This window comes from Petromyzon marinus, chromosome 29 (genome assembly GCF_048934315.1).
Source record: "Petromyzon marinus isolate PM22_M1 ecotype Great Lakes invasive population chromosome 29, UKy_Petmar_22M1.pri1.0, whole genome shotgun sequence".
Classification (NCBI taxonomy): domain Eukaryota; kingdom Metazoa; phylum Chordata; class Hyperoartia; order Petromyzontiformes; family Petromyzontidae; genus Petromyzon; species Petromyzon marinus.
Window position 1 is genome coordinate 10,529,209 of NC_133695.1, and position 22,370 is coordinate 10,551,578.

At 45.9% G+C, this 22,370-nt stretch overlaps 1 protein-coding gene across 1 annotated transcript in view; it reads left to right on the forward strand.

Annotated features, from left to right (window-relative positions):
* LOC116947175 (uncharacterized) overlaps positions 1 to 22,370 on the forward strand; it is a 65,033-nt gene that overhangs the window by 25,083 nt on the left and 17,580 nt on the right. Inside the window, exons 2-3 of the mRNA XM_032962629.2 lie at positions 7,011 to 7,199; positions 21,422 to 21,624. Coding sequence (XP_032818520.2) covers positions 7,011 to 7,199; positions 21,422 to 21,624 — 392 coding nt within the window. The remainder of the gene's footprint in view (positions 1 to 7,010; positions 7,200 to 21,421; positions 21,625 to 22,370) is intronic.

Below are 22,370 nucleotides of genomic sequence, written 5' to 3' on the forward strand. Positions count from 1 at the left end.
TTTTTTTGTTCCCCCCCCCCCACCACCGCACCTCCGATTAGCGCGGTTGGCTACGTACGGTGCGAAAGAAGTACAGCAGACGGCACGGTATGTACATTGCAATCCAAAGCTCGCTCGCCGGTACGTTCTCTTGACGCGGCGGCCGCTCAAATAAAGTGGCAGGTTTTCTACATCCATCTCCGCGCGTGCATACGAGGGGACCGTTGTCTCATTAGGTACACACGAACAAATAATCCCCCCGTATAGCCTTCAGCAGACTGCTGTGGCAAGTGCTGCTAGCGAACACCTGTTGAAGGCCGGCACAGCACACGAGGGGGGTGGGTGGCCAGCACCACGCCCGGACGCGATGTTTTTTTTACGCACCGCACCGCACCAGGTACTCATTCGAGGCTGAGTCGCAACGTCGCGCCGACGTTCCCCGAACACATTCGAAATGTATGCTGCAGCCTACCCCCCCCGTCTCCAGCAGGGTGCATGGAGTGATGGTACGATGAGCGGGTTAGTCTACGGCGCTTACGAACCCCGCGGGGCCCCCAGTTCGATTCCTGGCCGCAGTTTGACAATCAGCGACGAGTGATATCGGAGCCGGTTCTGTCCCCTTCCTCTCCTCCCTTTCAGTAATCCGCAATGACCGATGTGGTGAAGTATGGTCAAAACACCCCTATGGCCTATATGGCGTGGGGATTGATGGCCTTGTCCATTGGGAGTGGCTGGCACTCGTCATTGTACAGAGTGGCCCAAAAGTCAGGACACATGGGGTTATTTTATTTTCACACTGGCACGAACACATTTAGTTTTGTCTTTAGGGTAATATTTGGCCTATTATTAATGCATATTGTTGTTTTTTACTGACTAAAGACCAACGAGATATATTCGTTTGTATGCGTACTAAATAAGGCAGCTGCAAATCTTAAACAAAGTCCTAAATTCGTGTCAAAAGATAATCCATGCAACGCTGACTTAATGCTAATGGGAATCAGTCCGCGCATTTGTTAAAACAAATGATATAATCTAACGTGATTTGTTAAAGTAAAACTAATAACATTACGTGTCGTGACTTTTCCGCCACCCTGTACATTATGAGCATTTGGGTTCCCGTTTCCCCTCCCCCCCCACTAAACAACAGCATCTCCTGCACGCGTGCCTCCATCCCACGTAACTCTGTAAACGAACGGAGTGAGGGTGCAGCGTGCGTTGAGTGTTTAGCGTGTGGATATCACGGCGCCCACCTCACCCCCTCTCTCTCTCTGTAAATGAAGTCGACTATATACGGCAACCTTGCGTCGCGCGAATAGCGCAGCAAGTTGTCCGCGTTACGGAGCCGACGAAGCAGCGATGCTACACGCGCGGCCATTGAAGCCGTGTTGCGTTTTGCGGTGGGAAGCGTTCCCACCTCTCGACGAGTCGGGTCATCGTTCAGTGCGTCCCCAAAACGCACGTGCCAAAAAAACAGAAAACGTCGAAGAGTGGTGTCGTAATTCGAGATTGCTGAATGTGCATTTTATATTCTCGAATTGCTGATTAACTTCTACGTTTCGTCCATCATTCACTGTCATTAATCTACCAGATGTCCCCCTTCAGGATAGATCTTGTGGCCTCAAACTGATCTACCCATCTTCGTATGGTGCGGCGTTCAGGCGCTGATATGTTCATTTTAAGCTGGAAAAAGGCTTTGGTACTTGAACTATTGAACAACTTTCGTGTACAAATCTCACAATTGTTGTTTTCTCTTGAGGGCTTGTGATGATATCAGAAAATGGGGTTTCTCCTGAAACAGAACGTACCAATACATTTTCTAAGACGAATGCATATATTCATATCATATTTATGCAGTATCCCGAATAACAATACTATTAAACTTTCTTATTGGTACACCCTGTATATGTGTACAGTTAGAGTAAAGTGCTCTAAACGATACTGAAAGTATGTGCATATAACTGTGTACCTCTGAGCATAACTAATTATTTACGTCTGCGCAAACCATTGGGAATGTGGCTAGCAGGCCGCCTCTCCATTAACAATTATCTCCTGAACATATTGCCTATCACACCCAAGCGTATAGACATTCTGACTGTAAGCCTACACCAATATATAATAAAACATACTGTCTCGTTCTCAAAGCGCCATTTGCACGGAGTGTCTTAAAATCGCAAACAGGTCTTAAGTACCCACACTACAGTTTAATTAATATTACCTGATAGTATCTGCATCAACCTTCGAAGGGGTAATGGACAAGGCTGAACACGTGTATCTTGAACTTGTTTCGCACCGTACGTAGCCAACCGTGTTTTAATCGCAGGTGCGGGGGGAAGGACAACGAACTTCACACAAAAAGCAGTGGTGCAAGGTGGTGACGTGACGTATATACGAATCAAAGACAAAGAGCTCCCCTATAGCATTCACAGACTGATGGGGCAAGTGCAAGGCCGTAGCCATGGAGTCAACATTGGGGGGGACTAAATCTTCCAGGGTGTCTGGGGGTCCCAACCCAGAAAAATGTGTAAATTTGAAAACGAATTTCCTGCCTAAAATATTTAAAAAAATCACGAACACATGGGATGGACTTTTAATTTATTTTTTACAATAATGTCTAATAGTGTATTGTATTACATTGCTCTGTTTTAACTTTTTGACCATTTCTTGTTTCATTGTATTTAATGGCAAAGATTAGGGATTCATAAAGTACATGATCAGTTTAATGACAATCATTTAAACATAAATCTATGCATTGATTTATATGAAGAAAAGTCCAGATATTGTGGCCAAGGTTTAGCAATTTTTTTAATTTTATTTACATGGCATAGCAATTATTATTTTTATAGCAATATATTGGGGGAGATATTTTGAGCATATTTGAATATTGGGGGGGGGGGGATGTGCCCCCCCCCCTAATATATATTATGATTACGGCCTTGGGCAAGTGCCATTAGCGAGTAGCACCTATGAAGGCCATTACGGTAAACGAGGTGGGTGGCCAGCACTACGCCCGACCGCCTGTGTATGTATATATGTTAAACTTCTCTCGCACCGTACGTAGCCAACCTTTGTCTCCCCAGTGGCGATGTTTATACACCGCACCAGGTACTCACTTGAGGCTGAGATCGACCTATATACGAATCGATTATACACACACACACACAATTCGGTACAAGTATTGTGAGCTGATACATGTCAGTGGCTACTCATTGCCCGGTTCAGAAATTACGGAGGAGAAGGAGGAGGCATCGTCAGAGCGAAGCTCCACTTGGCTACTCGTGACGCAATCATCTGGCTGAGCAGCCTCAATGTAAAATTTCAGGTGTTGCTCTTTTATAAGGTCGCACTCATTACACGTTAAGTGCTTGCCGGAAATGAACTACGATACCTTGCTGATATCGTCTAGGAGCATAACCCATCAAGCGAACTCCGGTCATCCTCGAAGCGGCTTTTGACGAGCAATGGAACAAAGACGGTCACCACATCGCCCGCTTTTAGATGCGCGTCTGCGGCCGTCTGGAATGCTCTTCCTTCCGATATTAGAAAGCCACTGAAGCTATGCACTTTTAATCTAGAATGAAAACGAATTTATCTCGAAAAGTTGTTTTTTCATGTTTAGTTTGTGTTCCTTCCCCCGCACCTCCAATAAGCACGGTTAGCTACGTATGGTGCGAAATAATTTAAACAAGCTGTATACACATCAACATCGTCCATCAAGAGCAGAATATGGATGTGATGATTTGATGGATTTACGCCACACCTACCTTGTACAGAGGAGGTAAGGACACAACTTTTGAATGTTTACAGAACTATTTATAAATACATCTCTATTCGTACGGTATTTAATTAAAACATTAAAGCCCTTTCTCAACCCTCTGCTGGATTTACGTGGGGGTGTGGTTGACCATGCTTCACCACGTTTGGTCAGTGCGGGTTAGCGAAGAGGGGATGCCAAGGGCCGGCTCAGATACCACACAACCACTGATGTTAGCCGCGACACGAGAGTCGAACTCAGGCCGCCCGGCTTCATAGCACGCATCGTGCAAATCAAGGCCGTAGCCATGGAGTCAACATTGGGGGGACCAAATCTTCCAGGGGGTATGGGGGTCCGTCCCCAGAAAAAAAACTAAATTTGAAAACGAATTTCCTGCCTAAAATATTACACAATTCACTAACACATAGGATGTACTTTTCATTTATTTTTTTACAATGATGTCTAATAGTGTATTGTATTACATTGCTCTGTTTTTTTTTATTTTTTACCTTTTCTTGTTTCATTGTATGTAATGGCAGAGATTAGGGATTTATAAAGTACAACCATAACCACAATTATATAAACATACATCTATTTTATAGCAATATATTGGTGCAAATCATTGCGCCACTGATCCTTCCTCCAAACATTTCACGTCACTTTAAACGTATTACGTGCGGTGTGTGTGTGCACCTGCAGCCACATTAGCAGTGGGGATACAAAGGCGGCATGGCGTGGTGCTGGCCACCCACCCCGTCGTGTGCCGTGCCGGCCTTCATAGGTGCTCGCGAGCAGCACTTGCTCCCAATCGTCTGTTCAATGCGATCGAACCGACGACCTTGATATAACAAGTCAAGCGCGTTGCTCACCATCGCAACAACTGCAGCACTCACCAAGACTCTAATCGGCAACCAATCTCAACGAGCTGCACGTGTTGGAATAAGGACGAAAAGGGGCATATCACTGATGAATTGATAACACTAAAATAAACACCTCCCAAGCATGAATGCGCTATGTAGTGTTTAAATGGCAATGTGAGCTATGTAATGTTATATTTTAATGAGCATCTGTAATTTAAAAGCAATGCCTGTATGCGTGTGTTGGGGGTGCCTGGTATGCAGGAAGTCGTGGCTTCGATCCCGACCCTGACGCGTGTATATTGTGAGTTTGCGTGTCTCTCTTCCCGTGGTCGCGTGGATTTTTCTCCTGGTCCTCCGGTATTTTTCTCTCCACATTTACAATCAACGTGCGTTTACACTATTTGGCGGCTATAAATTTCCCTATGATAAGCCACTTCGTTGAGCTATCATTTGTGACCAGGTCGCTTCTGAAAAAGATCTATATTGCTCAGTGGGCCTTACCTGGTAAAAAAAAAATAGTTTATAGTTTCATAACAAATAGTTCATTGATGAATACAAAATAATAGTTTATAATTGTTTAACTGTCAATTATTTGTCACATTTTTTTCTAATCTCGTAATTATTTAGTCGTCCAGTGTGGGTGGATGTGTGTTCACGAGCGTTCTTTGGCCAGGGAAAGGTGGCCTAGCGGTTATTGCGCTGCGCTACAAACCTGGCGACCCGGGTTCGATTCCCGTTCACGGCCAACACTGGTGACGATTATCTGAACCGGTCCTGGGCCTCCTTTAGGTCGACTCAGCCTCAAATAACTACCCGGTGCGTTGTGAACATCTCTACTCGGGAGACAAAGGCAGCCGGGCGTGGTGTTGGCCACCCACCCCCCCTCGTGTGTCGTGCCGGCCTTTATAGGTGTTCACTGACAGCACTTGCCCCAACAGTCTGTTAAGGCCATGCGAAGGCCATGCGAAGGCCATGCGAACCCGGCGTCCCGAGTTTGAATCCGACTCACGGGCAACATCGGTGACGAATAATTGTAATACAAACCTGGCTCTGGTTTGACTCACTAATAAGTTTGCTTCGCCTAAAATTAGGAGCTGGTTAGTCACGCCATCATGATCAGTAATGCGGTACTATGTCAGGGATACAAAGCCGACCGGGTGTGGGGTAAGGTGCGCCTCCACCACCACTTCGTGCAACAACGTATCCAGCCTCAATAGGTGCTCGCGAACAGCGAACGCTCTATCAGGCGGTCCAGACAACGAGCGTGCGTGGAGTGGCGGGGACACGTGGTTTAAATCCCCACACGTCGCTACATCTCCCCTCGGTCCAGTGCCCGATTAAGCGAGTGCGGGGTCTGTTGCTTATATTACAAAGGGGCCACAATAAATACATAAATAAATAAATACATAAATAAATAAATAGACACGTACACTTTTTTACTTGCATAGTAAAGTCATTGTATTTTGTCATTTGCTATACAGCCAGATAATACGCCAAATCGCTAACCTTAAACACGCAGCCGCTCATAAAAGTTGAATGCGGTATAGTACTATAGTAATAGAGCAAGTGCAGGATCATTGAACCGGAATTGATAGTATAAGAATAGGTTTTCCCCTTTTTTCTGGCAATAAAACAGGTGTTAAGATGTTAAACACCAAACTGAAACCTTCTGCAAGGAATCATGTCTGCATTAACCACATATACCTGTGAATATGCAAACAAAAAAACATGCTCTGACAGTATATGATGCATTGTCTTTGAAACTGATTGGTCCACACCAGCGACAGCTTTCTTTAGAGCCTAGTCTCAAACGGTGTTAGACCAGAGGACGCCAAAAGGCGAACAGCACAAAGACAATGCCACTACAATGCCACTATCAGGACATAGTTAATTGTCCCCTAGGTCGACTCAGTCTCAAATGAGTACCTGGTGCGGTGTGTAGGAAACATCGCCACTAGAGAGACAAAAGACGGTCGGGCGTGGTGCTGGCCACCCACCCCCTCGTGTGCCGCGCCGACCTTAATAGGTGCTCGCTAACAGCACTTAAGCTAAACTATTTTGGATCACACCAGGTAAGGCCCACTGAGCTATGTCGTTATTTTCAGAAGCGACCTGGCCACAAATGACAGCTCATCGAAGTGGCGTATCATGACGTGCACATTTCTAGCAGCCAACGACTCTCATGGTGCATTGATGCTGAATGTGGGGGGTTTCAACCGGAGGCCCCGGAGACAAATCCACGCGACCACGGTGTGAGAGAGGACACACAAACTCCAAATATACAGCCGGCGTCAGGGTCGGGATCGAACCCACGGCCTCCTGTATCCCGTGGCGAGGGAGTTGCCATCTGCTAGCCACCGTGTTAAAGGCTATACGGGGGATCTTTGCCTTTGTGTTTTTTGTTTGTTTTGTTTCCGCAGATGGATGCAGCGCCCCGGGCAAACGCGTGTGCCCGAGCATGTTCCCCGGGCCGGGCCCAGCGGGCTGCCCCGTGCGCCTGCTGCCCGGAGTGGGGCCACGGGCAAGGGGTCTCCCGGACCCCCACTACGTGCTGCCCACCCAACACCCGGCCGCCTCCCTCGGGCTGCCCTACCACGACGGCTTCCCCGGTACGCCACAAGAAGCCAGCGTGCGGTCTCGCTTGGCCCAAAGTCAGCCCCCGTGCGCGACGAGTGACGGGTGGGCTGACTCTGGGCTGGTTACCACCATCTTCTTTGGTTCTTTCGGTAAAGTCACGTAGAATGAGAATGAAATAATAAAATGAAACAATAAAATTCTCACGACGTTTCGGCCACAACGCACGTGGCCTTCTTCAGGTGAAAGGAACAAACCTGTCGGGACGACATAGCTACAATGAACGCTGCTAAGATTCGGCAGCGTCTTTTAAGCTGGTTGAGAGAAGTGAGGCACCTTGACAAAGGGGTTTAAAAATCAAACAGGAGAAGTTAGCATTGAAACAGTTGAGGGATTAGCTTGTGACTGGTCACAGAAATAGCTATGTTAAAGTCAAAGCCTACACATCCATTCTACGTGACTTTACCGAAAGAACCAAAGAAGATGAATCCTTGCAGTCACGAAAACTTTAAATCGAAATGGTTACCACCATGTGGGAGAAATTGTTAACGTGGTAAAATATAAAAAAACACGATTTTTAAATTTTGGGGCGGGTGTAACGACGCATTTATATTAATGCGATCGACCCCAAAAGCCTCGATTATGAATAATGTTGGTCGCGAAAGCATACGTGTTGAACTGTTTCGTTTTATTCATATATATTATTTAAGTGATTGGTTTACCTTTCCGATACTTTGCACTCCTATCATGTGTTTTTGTATTGTTGTTATGTCTGTGGTTCCGTGTTTGTCGTACAAACATTAAGCATCAAAGCACTTGAGAATGTGCATGATAAGCCACTTCGTTGAGCTATCATTTACGACACCTCCTTCTAAAACAAGACGCTAATAGCAATAGTGGCCTTTTTCCTGATAAGAGCAAACAAATTTAGTTTTATTTGCGTAATTTTTAAGTGATTTCATTCAACATTCCGATACTTTGAACTCCTATCATGTCTTTGTATTGTTTGTTGTAACGTTCTGCCCTTAAATGGATATCTGTAAAAAAAGAGCTTCATAGCACATCGGATTCCTCCGGTATAAATAAAGATTCTGATTCTGCAGTGTCCATTATCGTCAGTATGTACCATGAGCAACACCCTTATCCTGCTTCATGGACACTCTTTATTCTCGCATTCCGTGGTGCTTTCAAAGCGCATGTGTTTTGTACCATTGAAAACTACCACCTTGAACTTGATATGATACATATTCGTTATATAGAAACACAATGGTTAAAAAAGCATTGTTAGCATTTGCCATTCTGGGTGGTACCAATACCCCAGTCTGTACCCTTTTCTCCATCGTCTGCCAAGTATTGTTGCAGATTTAACGATTCTGTGACCAGATCTACGGTGAACTTTTGCATTTTCTGAGGCAAAAAAATATTGTCAAAAGCGACGAGCGACAAATCCGGGCCGTGGTGGTGGCTATGCTGCACGTGGCTTGTCATCCAGCACTGTGGAGGCTGCGAGGGTTGGTGTTTCACCATACAAATGTTGCTCAACTCCCTTACCGTGAGCGTTAAGGAGGCGTCATACCCTGGATGGTCAGGAGGAGGCAGTACAGCAAAGTTGTGAACTCCCACCTGTTCCATCTGAATGGGATAGAGCGTTGTCCCCTCGCACGTGTGGAGTTTTTCCAGGTGCTCCTATTTCCTCCCACATGTAAACAGTCAGTAATTGGTGGATAATACCTTCATTTATAGTGGACGGCAGAGCTTGGACAATTGTTAGTGTGTGCCTTTGAGTTGCTCTGTCTCTACGAGAGAGAATGCTGTGTGCCATTTACATTTGTACATTATTATAATTCAGCGACTATCTGGGGAGAGGGACACGATTCAGATTCAGCAGCGAGTTACACGTGTGCATTGAGGATCATGACATCCATCCACTGTTTTTAAATCCTACATTTGTCCACCCAGCAGTATAATTGGGCACACTGAGAGTGAGTCCCGTGTCAGTGGCGTAGAGTGTGGGTACTTCCACCTCTTCCGCCGTGGACGAGTAGGCCAAAATCCCTAGAAATGCGCTTTCAAGACCCCCATCTAGTGGAGGGTGCTTCTGCCAGCGATAGCGTGAGCAAGACAAGAGTGGCATTTCTGAAGACTTTAGAAGGCATATACAGCGGCATCTAGCGAACATATTGAGTTTCGTTTTGCAGACTTTTCCACTTTAAGGAGTATATAACAGCACCCTGGTGGTCAGCGCCCTGAAGCTGTCGTCATTATGAGCAGTAATAGTGGCGATAATATCGACATGCAACGTGCCGCCACCCCGCGGCGCTCGCTCACTCGCTCGCTCTCCTAAAGAGAGAATGACTCAGAGGCGCGAAAAACCACGGGCGAGCGGGAAGGCAGCGGCCACGCGGTGAGCAGGCGCCAATGATTGCCCAAGCTCTGCGGTCCTCTATTTATCGGCCAAAAAATTGAGTGCTTATTAACGTGGGAGGAAATCGGAGGACCCGGAGAAAACGCACACGTGCGAGGAGACAACATTGTATCCCATAGAGGCAGAACAGGTGGAGTTCTCGTCTACTGTTGCACCGCCTTCTCCTGGCGAGCCAGGGTATGGCTTTGCATCGTCGACGTCTACGGGAAGGCAGTTCCACAACAACATCTGTGCGACCCGGCAAGCCTCGCTACTGCCTCCGCAGTGCTGGATTATAGGGCCCGCACAGCATAGCCACCGCGCTGCTGTAATCTCGCATTCTGTTACTCAGAGACTGTTAAACAAACAGACACGAAATCCAATTGGTCCTTGTATTTCATGTAATTGTATGCCCGAGGCTATTTGGACAGGACTGTCCGATACAAGTTTGAGGCTTTGTGATAAAAAAGAAACAAACAAAAAGCCTTTGAAGTGACTTTCATGTGTTTTTGTTGTTGTTGTTGCAATGAATAAACTCTGGACACTGACGTGGGACAGCCAGCTAACAGGCGGAGGACACTGGGCGTATCGAGTGTGAAAGTTGTAGCTGGGAGGGAAGCGTTTTCTTCTTGTAAGGTTCCTCAACACCGATCTGAAGAGTCATCAACATTGAAGTGAAGATTCATAAACACTGAATTAAAGGTTGATCAACACTGAACTGAAGGTTGATCAACACTGAACTGAAGGTGCATCAACACCGAACTGACGATTCATCAACACCGAACTGAAGGTTCATCAACACTGAACTGAAGGTTCATCAACACTGAAGTGAAGATTCATCAACACTGAATTGAAGGTTGATCAACACTGAACTGAAGATTCATCAGCACTGATCTGAAGGTTCATCAGCACTGATCTGAAGGTTCATCAACACTGAATTGAAGGTTGATTAACACTGAACTGAAGATTAATCAGCACTGATCTGAAGGTTCATCAACACTGAATTGAAGGTTGATCAACACTGAACTGAAGATTCATCAGCACTGATCTGAAGGTTCATCAGCACTGATCTGAAGGTTCATCAACACTGAATTGAAGGTTGATCAACACTGAACTGAAGATTCATCAGCACTGATCTGAAGGTTCATCAACACTGAAATGAAGGTTGATCAACACTGAACTGAAGATTCATCAGCACTGATCTGAAGGTTCATCAACACCAAACTGAAGATTCATCAACACTGAACTGAAGGTCCATCAACACCGAACTGAAGATTCATCAACACCGAACTGAAGATTCATCAACACCGAACTGAAGATTCATCAACACTGAAGTGAAGATTCATCAACACCGAACTGAAGATTCATCAACACTGAACTGAAGATTCATCAACACCGAACTGAAGATTCATCAACACTGAACTGACGATTCATCAACACTTAACTGAAGGTTCATCAGCACGGAACTGAAGATTTATCAACACCGAACTGAAGAGCCATCAACACTGAACTGAAAGTTCATCAACACTGAACTGAAGGTTCATCAACACCGAACTGAAGGTTCATCAACACTGAACTGAAGGTTCATCAACACTGAACTGAAGGTTCATCAACACCGAACTGAAAGTTCATCAACACTGAACTGAAGGTTCATCAACACCGAACTGAAGGTCCATCAGCACCAAACTGAAGGTTCATCAACACTGAACTGAAGGTTCATCAACACCGAACTGAAGGTTCATCAACACTGAATTGAAGATTCATCAACACCGAACTGAAGGTCCATCAACACCAAACTGAAGGTTCATCAACACTGAACTAAAGATTAATATCCATATTCGTTGCACAACTTGGATTTATTTTAGACATATTGAACGATGGTGAAAGAAGTGCTCCCTGTAATGTTGTTCTTAGATAATATGCATCGTGCAATCTCCGGTCTTGTTATGCGTAGGCGTAGGACACATCTCTGTAGGCTTACCGCTATACTTACATGCGGTTAGGGGCCGTCCACAAATGACGTCACGCACCTGGGGGGGTTCAGACATTTGTGACGATGTGTGACGAAGGGGGGGTGGGGGGGGGTTGAGAAATGTGACGTCACGTAAAAATGCGCAACTTTCAATAAATATTCACAACACGTTCTACTTAATTATCTTGACTTTTTAATCTCCTACAACAGCGGCACGTTAAATGCGCACTGCAATGACAATAATTTCAAGCAATTTGAAGCATGTTTTATTTTATTTGGGGGGGTGGGGGCTTTGTGACGTCATATTTGAAGGGGGGTCTGACTTTATTTGGCGCCGTGTGACGAAGAGGGGGGGGGGGTCAAAAATCGCGTGACGTCATTTATGGACGACCCCTTAACGAACAACAGTTAGCGACTTAGAACAGCTATATTGGACATCTGTGGAAAAAAGCTTCATAGCTCATCAGATTCCTCCAATATGAACACGTATTCTGCTACCACTGAATGGCTCTGAAGAACTCATGAAAGTTCGACCAGAGAGGATAAAACGCCTAGAAATGAATAACATCACGCTAGAGCACTGCAACAACGCGAGAACAAGATCGCGTGAAATTGATTTTGTTATGAGAAATACAATGGAGAAAAGACGCGCTTCATCATACACTTTTGGGTCAGATCGCAGGCGTAAAATGCGTGCCTGTTCACCATCCGACACGGCCAATGTATGAAGTCGTCACATGATGAACAAACGCACTGATGTGTTAGCAGTGCCGGATTAAGCTAGTGCGGGGCCTGTAGCGTATGTTATAAAGGGGTCCTAAATAAATAAACACTGAAATATTAAAGCACAACATTTTTAACTTGTATACAAATAAATTGTATTTTTTCATTTGCTATACAGCCAAATAATACGGCAAATCGCTAACCTTAAACGCCCAGTCTTTCATAAATGTTGAAGGCGGTATAGTACTATAGTAATAGAGCAAGTGCAGAATCACTGAACCGGAATTGATAGCTTGAAAATCATTTAGCGCGGGGCCCTTGAAAGTGCGGGGCCCGTAGCTACATCTGTAGCTACTATATGTGTAGCTACATTTGCTACTCGGGTAATCCGGCACTGTGTATTACGGCGTCAGCACACCGGTGTGTCGTTGTCGAGGAGGGGTTGGCAACCTCAGGAGCCGCATGCGGCTCATTACGGACTGTTTCGTGAACTTCTTTATTAAGATCCCACCGTCTCGTGTTCGCCACCACAGTGCATTGCGGCTAATGGAATATTTAGGGGGTTTTTTTTCCGAATTCGAATGTTTTTGTTATCTTGTTGTTGTTGTTTTGGTTGCCACACCCTGTTTGGAGAGCAACTCACAATGATGATGCCGGTCGTAACTGCACCGGCGTTAACGTTGTGCACCCAACTGATGGTAATGGATTGCTCTCCAACAATACCCCCGTGGTGCTGAAGCAGCAAAACGTTGCCATGTTTGTTCATCACGCGGAAAACCCTGTGTGTTGGGTGGAGGAGGCTGCACGACACACAAAATACCCGCGCCATCTTATCCGCTAATCAAATGTGCATCGTACTATTGGTCACGAAAGGCTACGTGTTAAAGGGAAAAGTCACGTCTTCACGATTTGTGTCTTCAGATGTCACGAGTCTGCCACAAGCTGTCTTCGGCCAAACTAAAGATATGAACTTCCTTGGTATTATTAGCGTTGAGTGTAAACATCCTAGCCCAAAAAATGCACACTGCATCAACCGATTGACAGTTCAATACACCAACACACTACTAAGTGGATTTACTACGCACGCCTAAGAGTAACCGCATCTCGAGAAGTTGCACAGAGACAAGGGCCGTCTTTATTTTATAAAAAGAGGAGAGAGGGAGGGGAGTCATTGGGTGGCAGAGGAATACAGGATTCGTTCTTCTTGAGCCTGGACTGGGATGTTATGAGTTTAACACGTAGTCTTTCGCGACCAATCTTACACAGAATAACGTCGTTGATGGATTAAAATCACGTACATATGAATGCGCCGTGAACCCACAATTCTAGCAAAGTCGCCCGATGAAGCTGGATGTAATTGCCAGCGAAACGTCACGGTACTCAAATTGTAAATTTCGTGGATTTACTCTCCAACACTCTGGTGTGCTGAAGTAGTATCAAATTAGGTCACGTTTTGTTTCCGTCACAAACCTTACTAATTGGCTGTGTCGGCTGGTGGCGGCTTTAACGACACATTTACATTTACGCGATTGAACCCGAAAAAAACCTTTATTATGATGGTTATTTGGAGAAATGTCTCATGCAGGCCTACTTCACTGCCTTGTTCTAGCTTGGAGATTGTGCACGGCAACAGCTTTGCCACGAGACTAACGAAGCTCTTCCTTCATTTATTAATATTTGGGCCTTGGCGTTCAGTGTTTAGATTGAAGCGCAGCGAAACTTTGAACTGTAATAAGCAATAACGGAAATTATAATTGGAGTCAGTGTTGGCTCAGCCCTTCATCATTATCCCCCCCACCCACAGGGTCGGTAAAACGAGTACCACGTGGTGAGCAGAGCCCTGCGGAACGTCGCGAGTGGTCCGCACGGTGCTTCCTTTCTCCAGGAACGTGCACTTGCCTCGCCTGGCTCAGAACTTGAGACGGACAATCGTTTGCGTCTGCTCCCTGTCTGCACGATGATTGATCGGCATTTATCATTTGGCGTATTTTCCCACGTGATAAGTTGGATTTGATCATTCTCTGTCTGTTGGCGGATGGTTTAAGTGAAGCAATTTTACCTTACACCTCTAGGCGATCTAACCCAGGGGTCGGCAAACCAAAATAATAAGTAGACCCATATTTTTTTTTTAATCAGTAAAAAAAAACACTCTCAATATTTCAAGAGCCACATGCGGCACCGGAGCCGCAGGTGTTCCAACCCCTTATTTAACCTGAAAAAAAATCAAACAATTACTAATCGTAATTTTGGTTGTGAAAGCTGTACGCATAAAAAGGTGTTTTTTTATATTGACATTGAATTATACAACGTGCGGTATTCGTGTTCAGCTTGGGCAGACGCTGCCCCTTTGAGTGAAGTCAATCAACCCACGTTCAGGACTATTGTGGATGGCACCAATTATCAACAACAACATTAGCTTTCATTATTTGTAATGCTTTACAACCAGCGTTCTTCACTCGTTTTCAGAGGGGGGGGGGGGGGCTACTTTCGCCGATAAGACATCACCGGGGTGAGGGCCGTCACGCATCTGAAACCATTGTGGCTTTGACAGCAGCAGCACAATGATGATGGGGGGTGCTGTCACGTGTTGTGTATTGTTGGGGGCCGCACGTCAGGGGGCCGTACTCAAGGCCACCAGGGGCCCGCCAGTGGCCCGCGGTGGCCTTACAATGAAGAACGCTGCTTTATACGTGAGCAAGGAATCGACTGTGCACAATTTTCCAGAGTCTAATGCTTCTTTGAGCATCATTTGGAACTCGCACCGGTCACAATCGTCTATAGCAATGGTTCTCACCCTTCACTGCAGACTTGCACCCCTTTGGTTCTCATTCGTTGCATGATGTTCATAAACACATCGGGATTGATGAAACAATGGAGTTGTACTTAACGTTCACGTGCTTAATTTGTGTTTCCGATGATTTACCTTCTCAAAAAAAGCCTGGCCATGTCTCGCACGCCCACAAAGGGCATCTTGCACCCCAAGGGGGTGCGTGCACCCCAGGTTAAGAACCACTGCTCTATTGAGTGCAATACAAACGACACAGCCAAGCGTATGGCTTTCTGCTGTCGCTGCTGCAATCAGTGCACGACCTACACCAGCCTCACTCAACCACAGCGGATGGCATTTACTGAGCATTATACATTTTCTCGGCAGTCTACGTGTACATAGAGCAGTTATAGTAGCATCTATACTAAGTCTATCCATAAAGAACCACTGAAGGTATTTATAGTGCTAAGTGCATACTGCTCTGTGTAAATGCAGCAACAAATAGGCACATCATCATATATATTTATAGTTCGGGTTTAAACTGTGGTAGCACAGATATATGTTACACGTACAATATACGGACTCAATAAATAAATAGCCACATTTTTGGCAACATAAATTACAGCGTATAAGGCATGCTGTGATTTCATATCATGGCCAAATGTGCATGATAGGACTTAAATAAATGATTTACTAAAGCCAATCTCTCCACGTGAAGAACATGTAACTGTCCTAGGCAATCAACCAGCGGGCCTCCGGACTTAGGTTAAGTCCTTTTCAATAACAGCATTAGTTCAAGCAGACAAACACTGACCCGGATTCGACATTTTGGGTCTCATCAGCAGAGTCAGGCTTGTTAATAAACACACTTTGTTACGTTGCTAAGTGCTGTTTCAGGCAGGCATATGGGTCACTTTAGCGCATACAATATTAAGAAAAGTACGTACGATGTCACTTTTATATAATACTACTTATATACCCGGCTTTGCCCTGGCAAAACAAATATTTCAAAACTACTCTTAAAAATCTAACAGCAGTGCGTACTGACTGTGGTGGTACCTGCTATGATTACAGCAGTGCATACCGACTGTGGTGGTACCTGCTATCACTACAGTAGTACATACTGACTCTATAGCAGTATTTATCGACTCTATAGCACAAGAGGACGCCAAAAAGCCTTTTTGCATCCTTTGGTCTAACACCGTTTGAGACGAGGCTCAAACGAAAGCTGTCTCTGGTGTGGACCAATCAGTTTCAAGGACAATGCATATATTATCAGAGTATGTTTTTGTTTGCATTCTGACCACAAGTATGGTGGTTAATGCAGTAACATGATTCCTTGTAAAAGGTTTCAGTTTGGTGTTTAACATCTTAACACAGCTGTTTTGTTGCCAGAAAAAATGGGAAAACCTATTCTCATATTTTGGTACTGGCAAAGGAAGTCACATGACTAAAAACTATGTTGTATTTTGCCAGGCAAGTACCGCTGAAGCTCTATAGCTCTTTTTCAGAAGCGACTTGGCCACAAATGAAATCCCAACGAAGTGGCTTATCATGTGGAACTGTATAGCGGCCAAATACTCGAAGCACATGTTGTTGATTCTAAACGTTGTGGGAAAAACCTGAAGGACCCGGAGAAAAATCCTCCCGACCACGGGGAGAGCGACACACAAACTCCAAATATATAGGCATCAGGGTCAAACCCACGACCTCCTGCATACCAGGCGAGGTAGTTAACATCTCGCCACTGTGACGCCACAATGATACATTTTGCTGGCTGTAGCTATGTACCAGCGAAACGTCGTCCCCAAATGTTAAATGGGTGTCTGCCCCACGGCAATGAGTCCGTTCGTTACTGATTTTTTGACATAGTTTACGTGGAATATCAGAGTGCTGATGACTACCCGAAATGTCGAAACCGGTTCAGAGTTTGCCTGCTTAAACAAATTCTGCCGCTTGATAATAATGGGCTGCCCAAGCCAAGCTGCTGGCGGACTTAAACTATCTTAAAACACACACAAAGCACGCGGTATTTAGACGCGTAGACAGAAAGTGGACTTGGCTTTTCTCTACCAATCAGTGTGATTACGTAACGTAACACTGATCACGTGCTCCATGGTAGGGCAGCGTGTTTATGAACGATGCAGTAACAGAGGCCTCCGATTTGCACGGTTGGCAACGCGAACGAAGTTTAACGTAGAGTTTTGATTTAAAGCTTTCGTGACTGCAGTAATTCATATTCTTAGTTTTTTCGGTAAAGTCACGTTGAAGAGAAACAACAAAATAACAAAATATATATAAAACAATAAAAATTCTCACGACGTTTCGACCATAACTCAAACGGTCATCATCTGATGATCATCTGATGATGACCGTTTGAGTTATGGTCGAAACGTCGTGAGAATTTTTATTGTTTTATATATATTTTGTTATTTTGTTGTTTCTCTTCAACGTGACTTTACCGAAAAAACTAAGAATATGAATTAACGTAGAGTGCCACACAACATGGGCGAAACATTCAACATTCGGATACCGACTCGTACTGAAAGGCGGCGGATCTCGCTGTTGCGCTGTACAGCTCTACCGATGTGTTCACGGTCCTGTATCGCATGCGTTGTTCGGCACGATGCCTGACGTTTCGCGTCCACGTGCTGCTGCTGCTCATGACGAGGAGCTTCTTTAGCGCGTGTTGTTCAACGCTACGCAACGGAAACCGTGAATGAATCCGTGGCCCACAGTGCCCACAGCTTTATCCATCACTACCACCTCCAGCAGCAGTAGCTGCAGACGCAAGATCAGGTCGTGGGAGGGGTGGGCGGCTTCGTGTGCTTGTTGTTCCACGTCGCTATGACTCCCGCCCCGAGTGTTTGGCTGCTGATGCTGCTATGAGGCAGCCTGTGTAGTCGTATAGCTCGCCTGCAGCGGCATGCTCCCTGGCTTGGTAACAACGCCACGAGGCTTACTCGGTTGAAACGCGATCCGGTGTAGAGAGATCGTAAGCCGACTGCAAATCCTGTAGGCCATCTCGATATGCACACGTTGCTAAAAGTGAATGGCGTGTCCCACGCAATTGCGTGCATTAATGCGAACAAAATGATGCACGTGACGCACATAATACAGTGTGCGCTCTCAATGTGTGTTTTTGTGATGTTAGGTATTTGTACAATTAATATGCTCAACTTATTTCGCACCGTACGGAGACAACCGTGCTAATCGGACAACTAACGAAACACAAAAATCTGTCCTAAAGACATGAAAAGCAGTTCTTGCAAACGATAGAGGAGCGAGACTATTGGATTGCATGGTGATAGCTGTGTGATCGATAGTGTTATCATTTTCCGCTACAGGTTAGTTATACACGTCTGGTATAACAACAATGTGGTGTTAGTATATTGTTCATCGTAATAAATCATCAACCAACCGACTGCATAAAGAAACGTGTATTTCCGATTTACGGAGTTTCGTGGCATTTTATGCGAGGGTCTAGCAATGAGATATTTGTCCAAGGATGAACGATTCTGTATTGATTACATTATCAGTAAAAAAATACCTATAAATCGGTGGACCAAGTAATTTTCCTACTGTGGAGTGTGCCGTAAAGTCCGATACAAAGTGTGCAACATGAATCCTACTTCTATTTTCATTTGACCAGGTAAGGCCCCACTGAGCTCTGTAGTTATTTTTTGCAGACGAGACCTGGCCATCACAAATGATAGCCCAACGAGAAGTGGCTTCGCACGTGGACATCTTTCAGCAGCCAAACATGCGAACACACGATATAATTTAAATATATGAAGGATAGACTACATATGTGTAGATATATGCAGGTATGTGTGCACTGTGGTTGATAGCATTCACTTGTATGTGTAAATGCGCTACATAGATCCCTGTAGGCATTACGCATAGAGCACGCTATATCACCGTCAGCCGTGGTCAATCCACTGCTGGATGAAGGCCTCCCCAAGCCACCGCCACCTTTCACGATCCTTCTGTACAATAATTCACCTGGCGCCTTGCGACATGAACTGGTGTCACCGCTCCATATCCTCGGTGGACATCCCCTTGGGTCGCGTTCCATTCCTTGGCTTGCACTCCGTTGTTTATTCTGGACTATCAGCCATCGTCAACTCCACCTTGCGACGGTGTCCGGCCCAAGTCCCCGACTTACTTTTCTTCCGTGGCCGTCTGGAACGCTCTTCCTTCCGATATTAGGAAGCCGCTGGAGCTCAGCACTTTTGAAACATCTAGATTTAAAACTAATTTCTTCCTAACTAATTTTTGTCTTTAGTTTGTTGTCCATCCTCCCACACCTCCGATTAGCACGGTTGGCTATGTACGACGCGGATGCAGTTCAACATACACACTTACTTACCGGTTTGAAAGATGCATCATTAACCGGTGTATGCTCTCCAATCTTCGTGTTCCTTTTTCTGTCTCCCATGTTATTCCAACTTCCAAGGCTTGCGTCCCTATACGCTTCTTCATGCACTTTCAGTTTTAATTCTACAGGATATTCTTCGTGAATGCCCACGTTGCAAAAATATTTACGCCACAAATGTACGAATACATATTATTTATACGTATATTGATGAATTGTGAAACTGTGATGTTGAAGCTCTGATGATAGTTGTCTGTAGATGTGCCATGTGTATTCTAAAACCAAATATGTGCGACATGTGAATACAATATAACGCATCCAAAGCGGATTACAATCTCGTGTACGTAGGCTATGGAAGCTGAGTACCCATGGTGAAAGGCCGTAATTACCCCCCCCCCCCCCGTATTCAAATATGCTCAAAATTTCCCCCCCCCCCAATATATTGCTATGTATATATACGTACATATACAAAATTGCTATGCTATGAAAATAAAAACAACAATTTGCGAAACCTTGGCCACAATATCTGTACTTGTCTTCATATAAATCAATGCACAGCTTTCTGTTTATATGATTGTGGTTATGGTTGTACTTTATTAATCCCTAATCTCTGCCATTACATACAATGAAACAAGAAATCGTCAAAAAAAGTAAAAACAGAGCAATGTAATACAATGCACTATTAGACATTATTGTAAAAAAAAAAGTTCACCCCATGTGTTAGTGAATTTTTAAAAATATTTTTGGCAGCAAATTGAGTTTTCAAAATTAGATATTTTTCTGGGTTGGGACCCCCAGACAGCCCGGAAGATTTGGTCCCGCCCAATGTTGACTTCATGGCTACGGCTTTGCCATGGTGTAATGGTTAGCACACTAGTCTTACAATACGGGCTCCACTGTGACGAGAGGTTAACCACCTTGCCTGCTATACAGGAGGTCGTGGGTTCGATTCTGACCTCGACGCATGTATATTTGGAATTTTTGCCTGTTCTCTACGAAGTCACGTGGATTTTTCTCCGGGTCCTCCCCCTTTTTCACTCCACATTTAGAAACGCGCGTTAAGAGTACTTTGCCGCTATGCATTTCCACGTGAAAAGCCACTTCGTTGAGCTACCGTTTGTGGCCAGGTCGCTACTGAAAAAGAGCGATATAGCTCAGTGGGGCCTTACCTGGTAAAATAAAATATTGTTTAGTTTACTGTACTTTGTAGAGGTTGGCGGTTTTGAATTCCATATCCCGGCACAGCAGTCATGAAATAGTGGAAACCTTTGTTACCTTCCCCACCCACCATCTCTGTCCACCCCGCAATATTAATTGGGTGGCAATTCCCACTGCTTCCAAGACGTCCGGCCAACATGGAAGAATAGGCTAAACTAGCTGGACCCTATCGTATGCAATGTTGAACTTTTTTCGCACCATACGTAGCCAAACCTCAGAGACAGATCTGCCAGCAGTGGTATGGACACGCAATCGCTGGTCTGTGCCTCTCCAATTTTAATTCGACATGCGTGAGAGGGAAGGACCCCTCTCGATTGTGACTTTGTATTTATGCTGGAGGTGGGGCTGGAAGGCGAGATATTTTTTTCGAAACTTGCCACTGTTTCTTTCCACGGCCGCGCCGAGAGATCCAAACGAACCGCCAAGTGACGAATTTTATATTGCCTCGTTCATGCAAATTGCATCTCACAATCGATGAGGAATAAGCTGGAAGGCTGCCAGGCGGGTGAGCCCGCACCAACAATTGCTCTGTAATTCTCTACATATCACGATGTTTTCGGCCAACTCGTGCGGTGTTTATTGTACGTGTGGGGAAAAAGACACCAGAGAACCCAGAGAAAACACCCCAGCCTCCCTCCCCCCCTCCCACACGCACGCACGCGAACGACCCCAACACCTTTCTCCCACGCAGAAGTGGCACAGGACGCCGCGAGTCCACAAGCCCTGTGCCGTCCCCGCAACCCCTTGCCGGCACGCTAAACCCCCGTGGCGAAACCCGTGGCGACGTCCGCGCAGGTCCGTACGCGGCGCTGTGCCGCGGGGACGTGGGCGGGCCGTGCCTGCAGGGCGCCGCGTTCAAGCGCAAGCGCGCCTGGTCCCGGGCCGTCTTCTCAAGCCTGCAGCGCAAGGGACTCGAAAAGCGCTTCCAGGTGCAGAAGTACGTGACCAAGCCCGACCGCCGGCAGCTCGCGGCCATGCTGGGGCTCACGGACGCGCAGGTGAGGAGGGGGGTCGAGCGGGTCTCTCGCTCCGTGTGTGCATGTGTGGGTGTGCGGGCAGGGGACCGGGCGGAGCGCTGGGTGTCGAAAATGTTGGCACGGCAAGGGGGCCAACAGCTGGCGCATCTGCCGGTCGTCTCAGTCAGCCGACCCATGGCGCCTGGGTCTGTCCCGTAACGTCTTGTCAGCGAGCCTTTGACACTTCACGTGATAGCCTCAAAGTGCACCTATCCTGGCACAATCGCTGTGGTGACATCACCGCCACTTAGTAGTGAATGGCGGCTGATGTAGTATGCAAGTGTATTGGGGCGTGATAGAGGTGAGTGGTCCACGCGCTGCGCTGTGAACCCAGGGGACCCAAGTTCCATTCCCGCTCACTTTCAACATCAGTGGCGAATATCTGAACGGGTCCTGGGCATCCCCGAAGTCGGCTCAGTCTCAATTGAGTATCTGATGCAGTGTGTAGACCTCTGCAATGGGGAGCTAAAGGTAGCCGAGTGTGGTACTTGCTACACCACTCTCATGTGCTCGCGAACGTCACTTGACACAACAGTCTGTGCAGGCTATACAACAGGGGATTTGTGTACGTGTGTGGTTGGGAGCTGTGGCACAGTGGTTAGCGTACTGCATTGCAAACCCGGCAGGACTGGGTTTGATGCCTGTCCGCAGCTAACATGAGTGGCACAAATATCCTGGATATTCTCTATGTATACTTAGCCTCAAATGAGTACCGGGTTAAGTGTGTG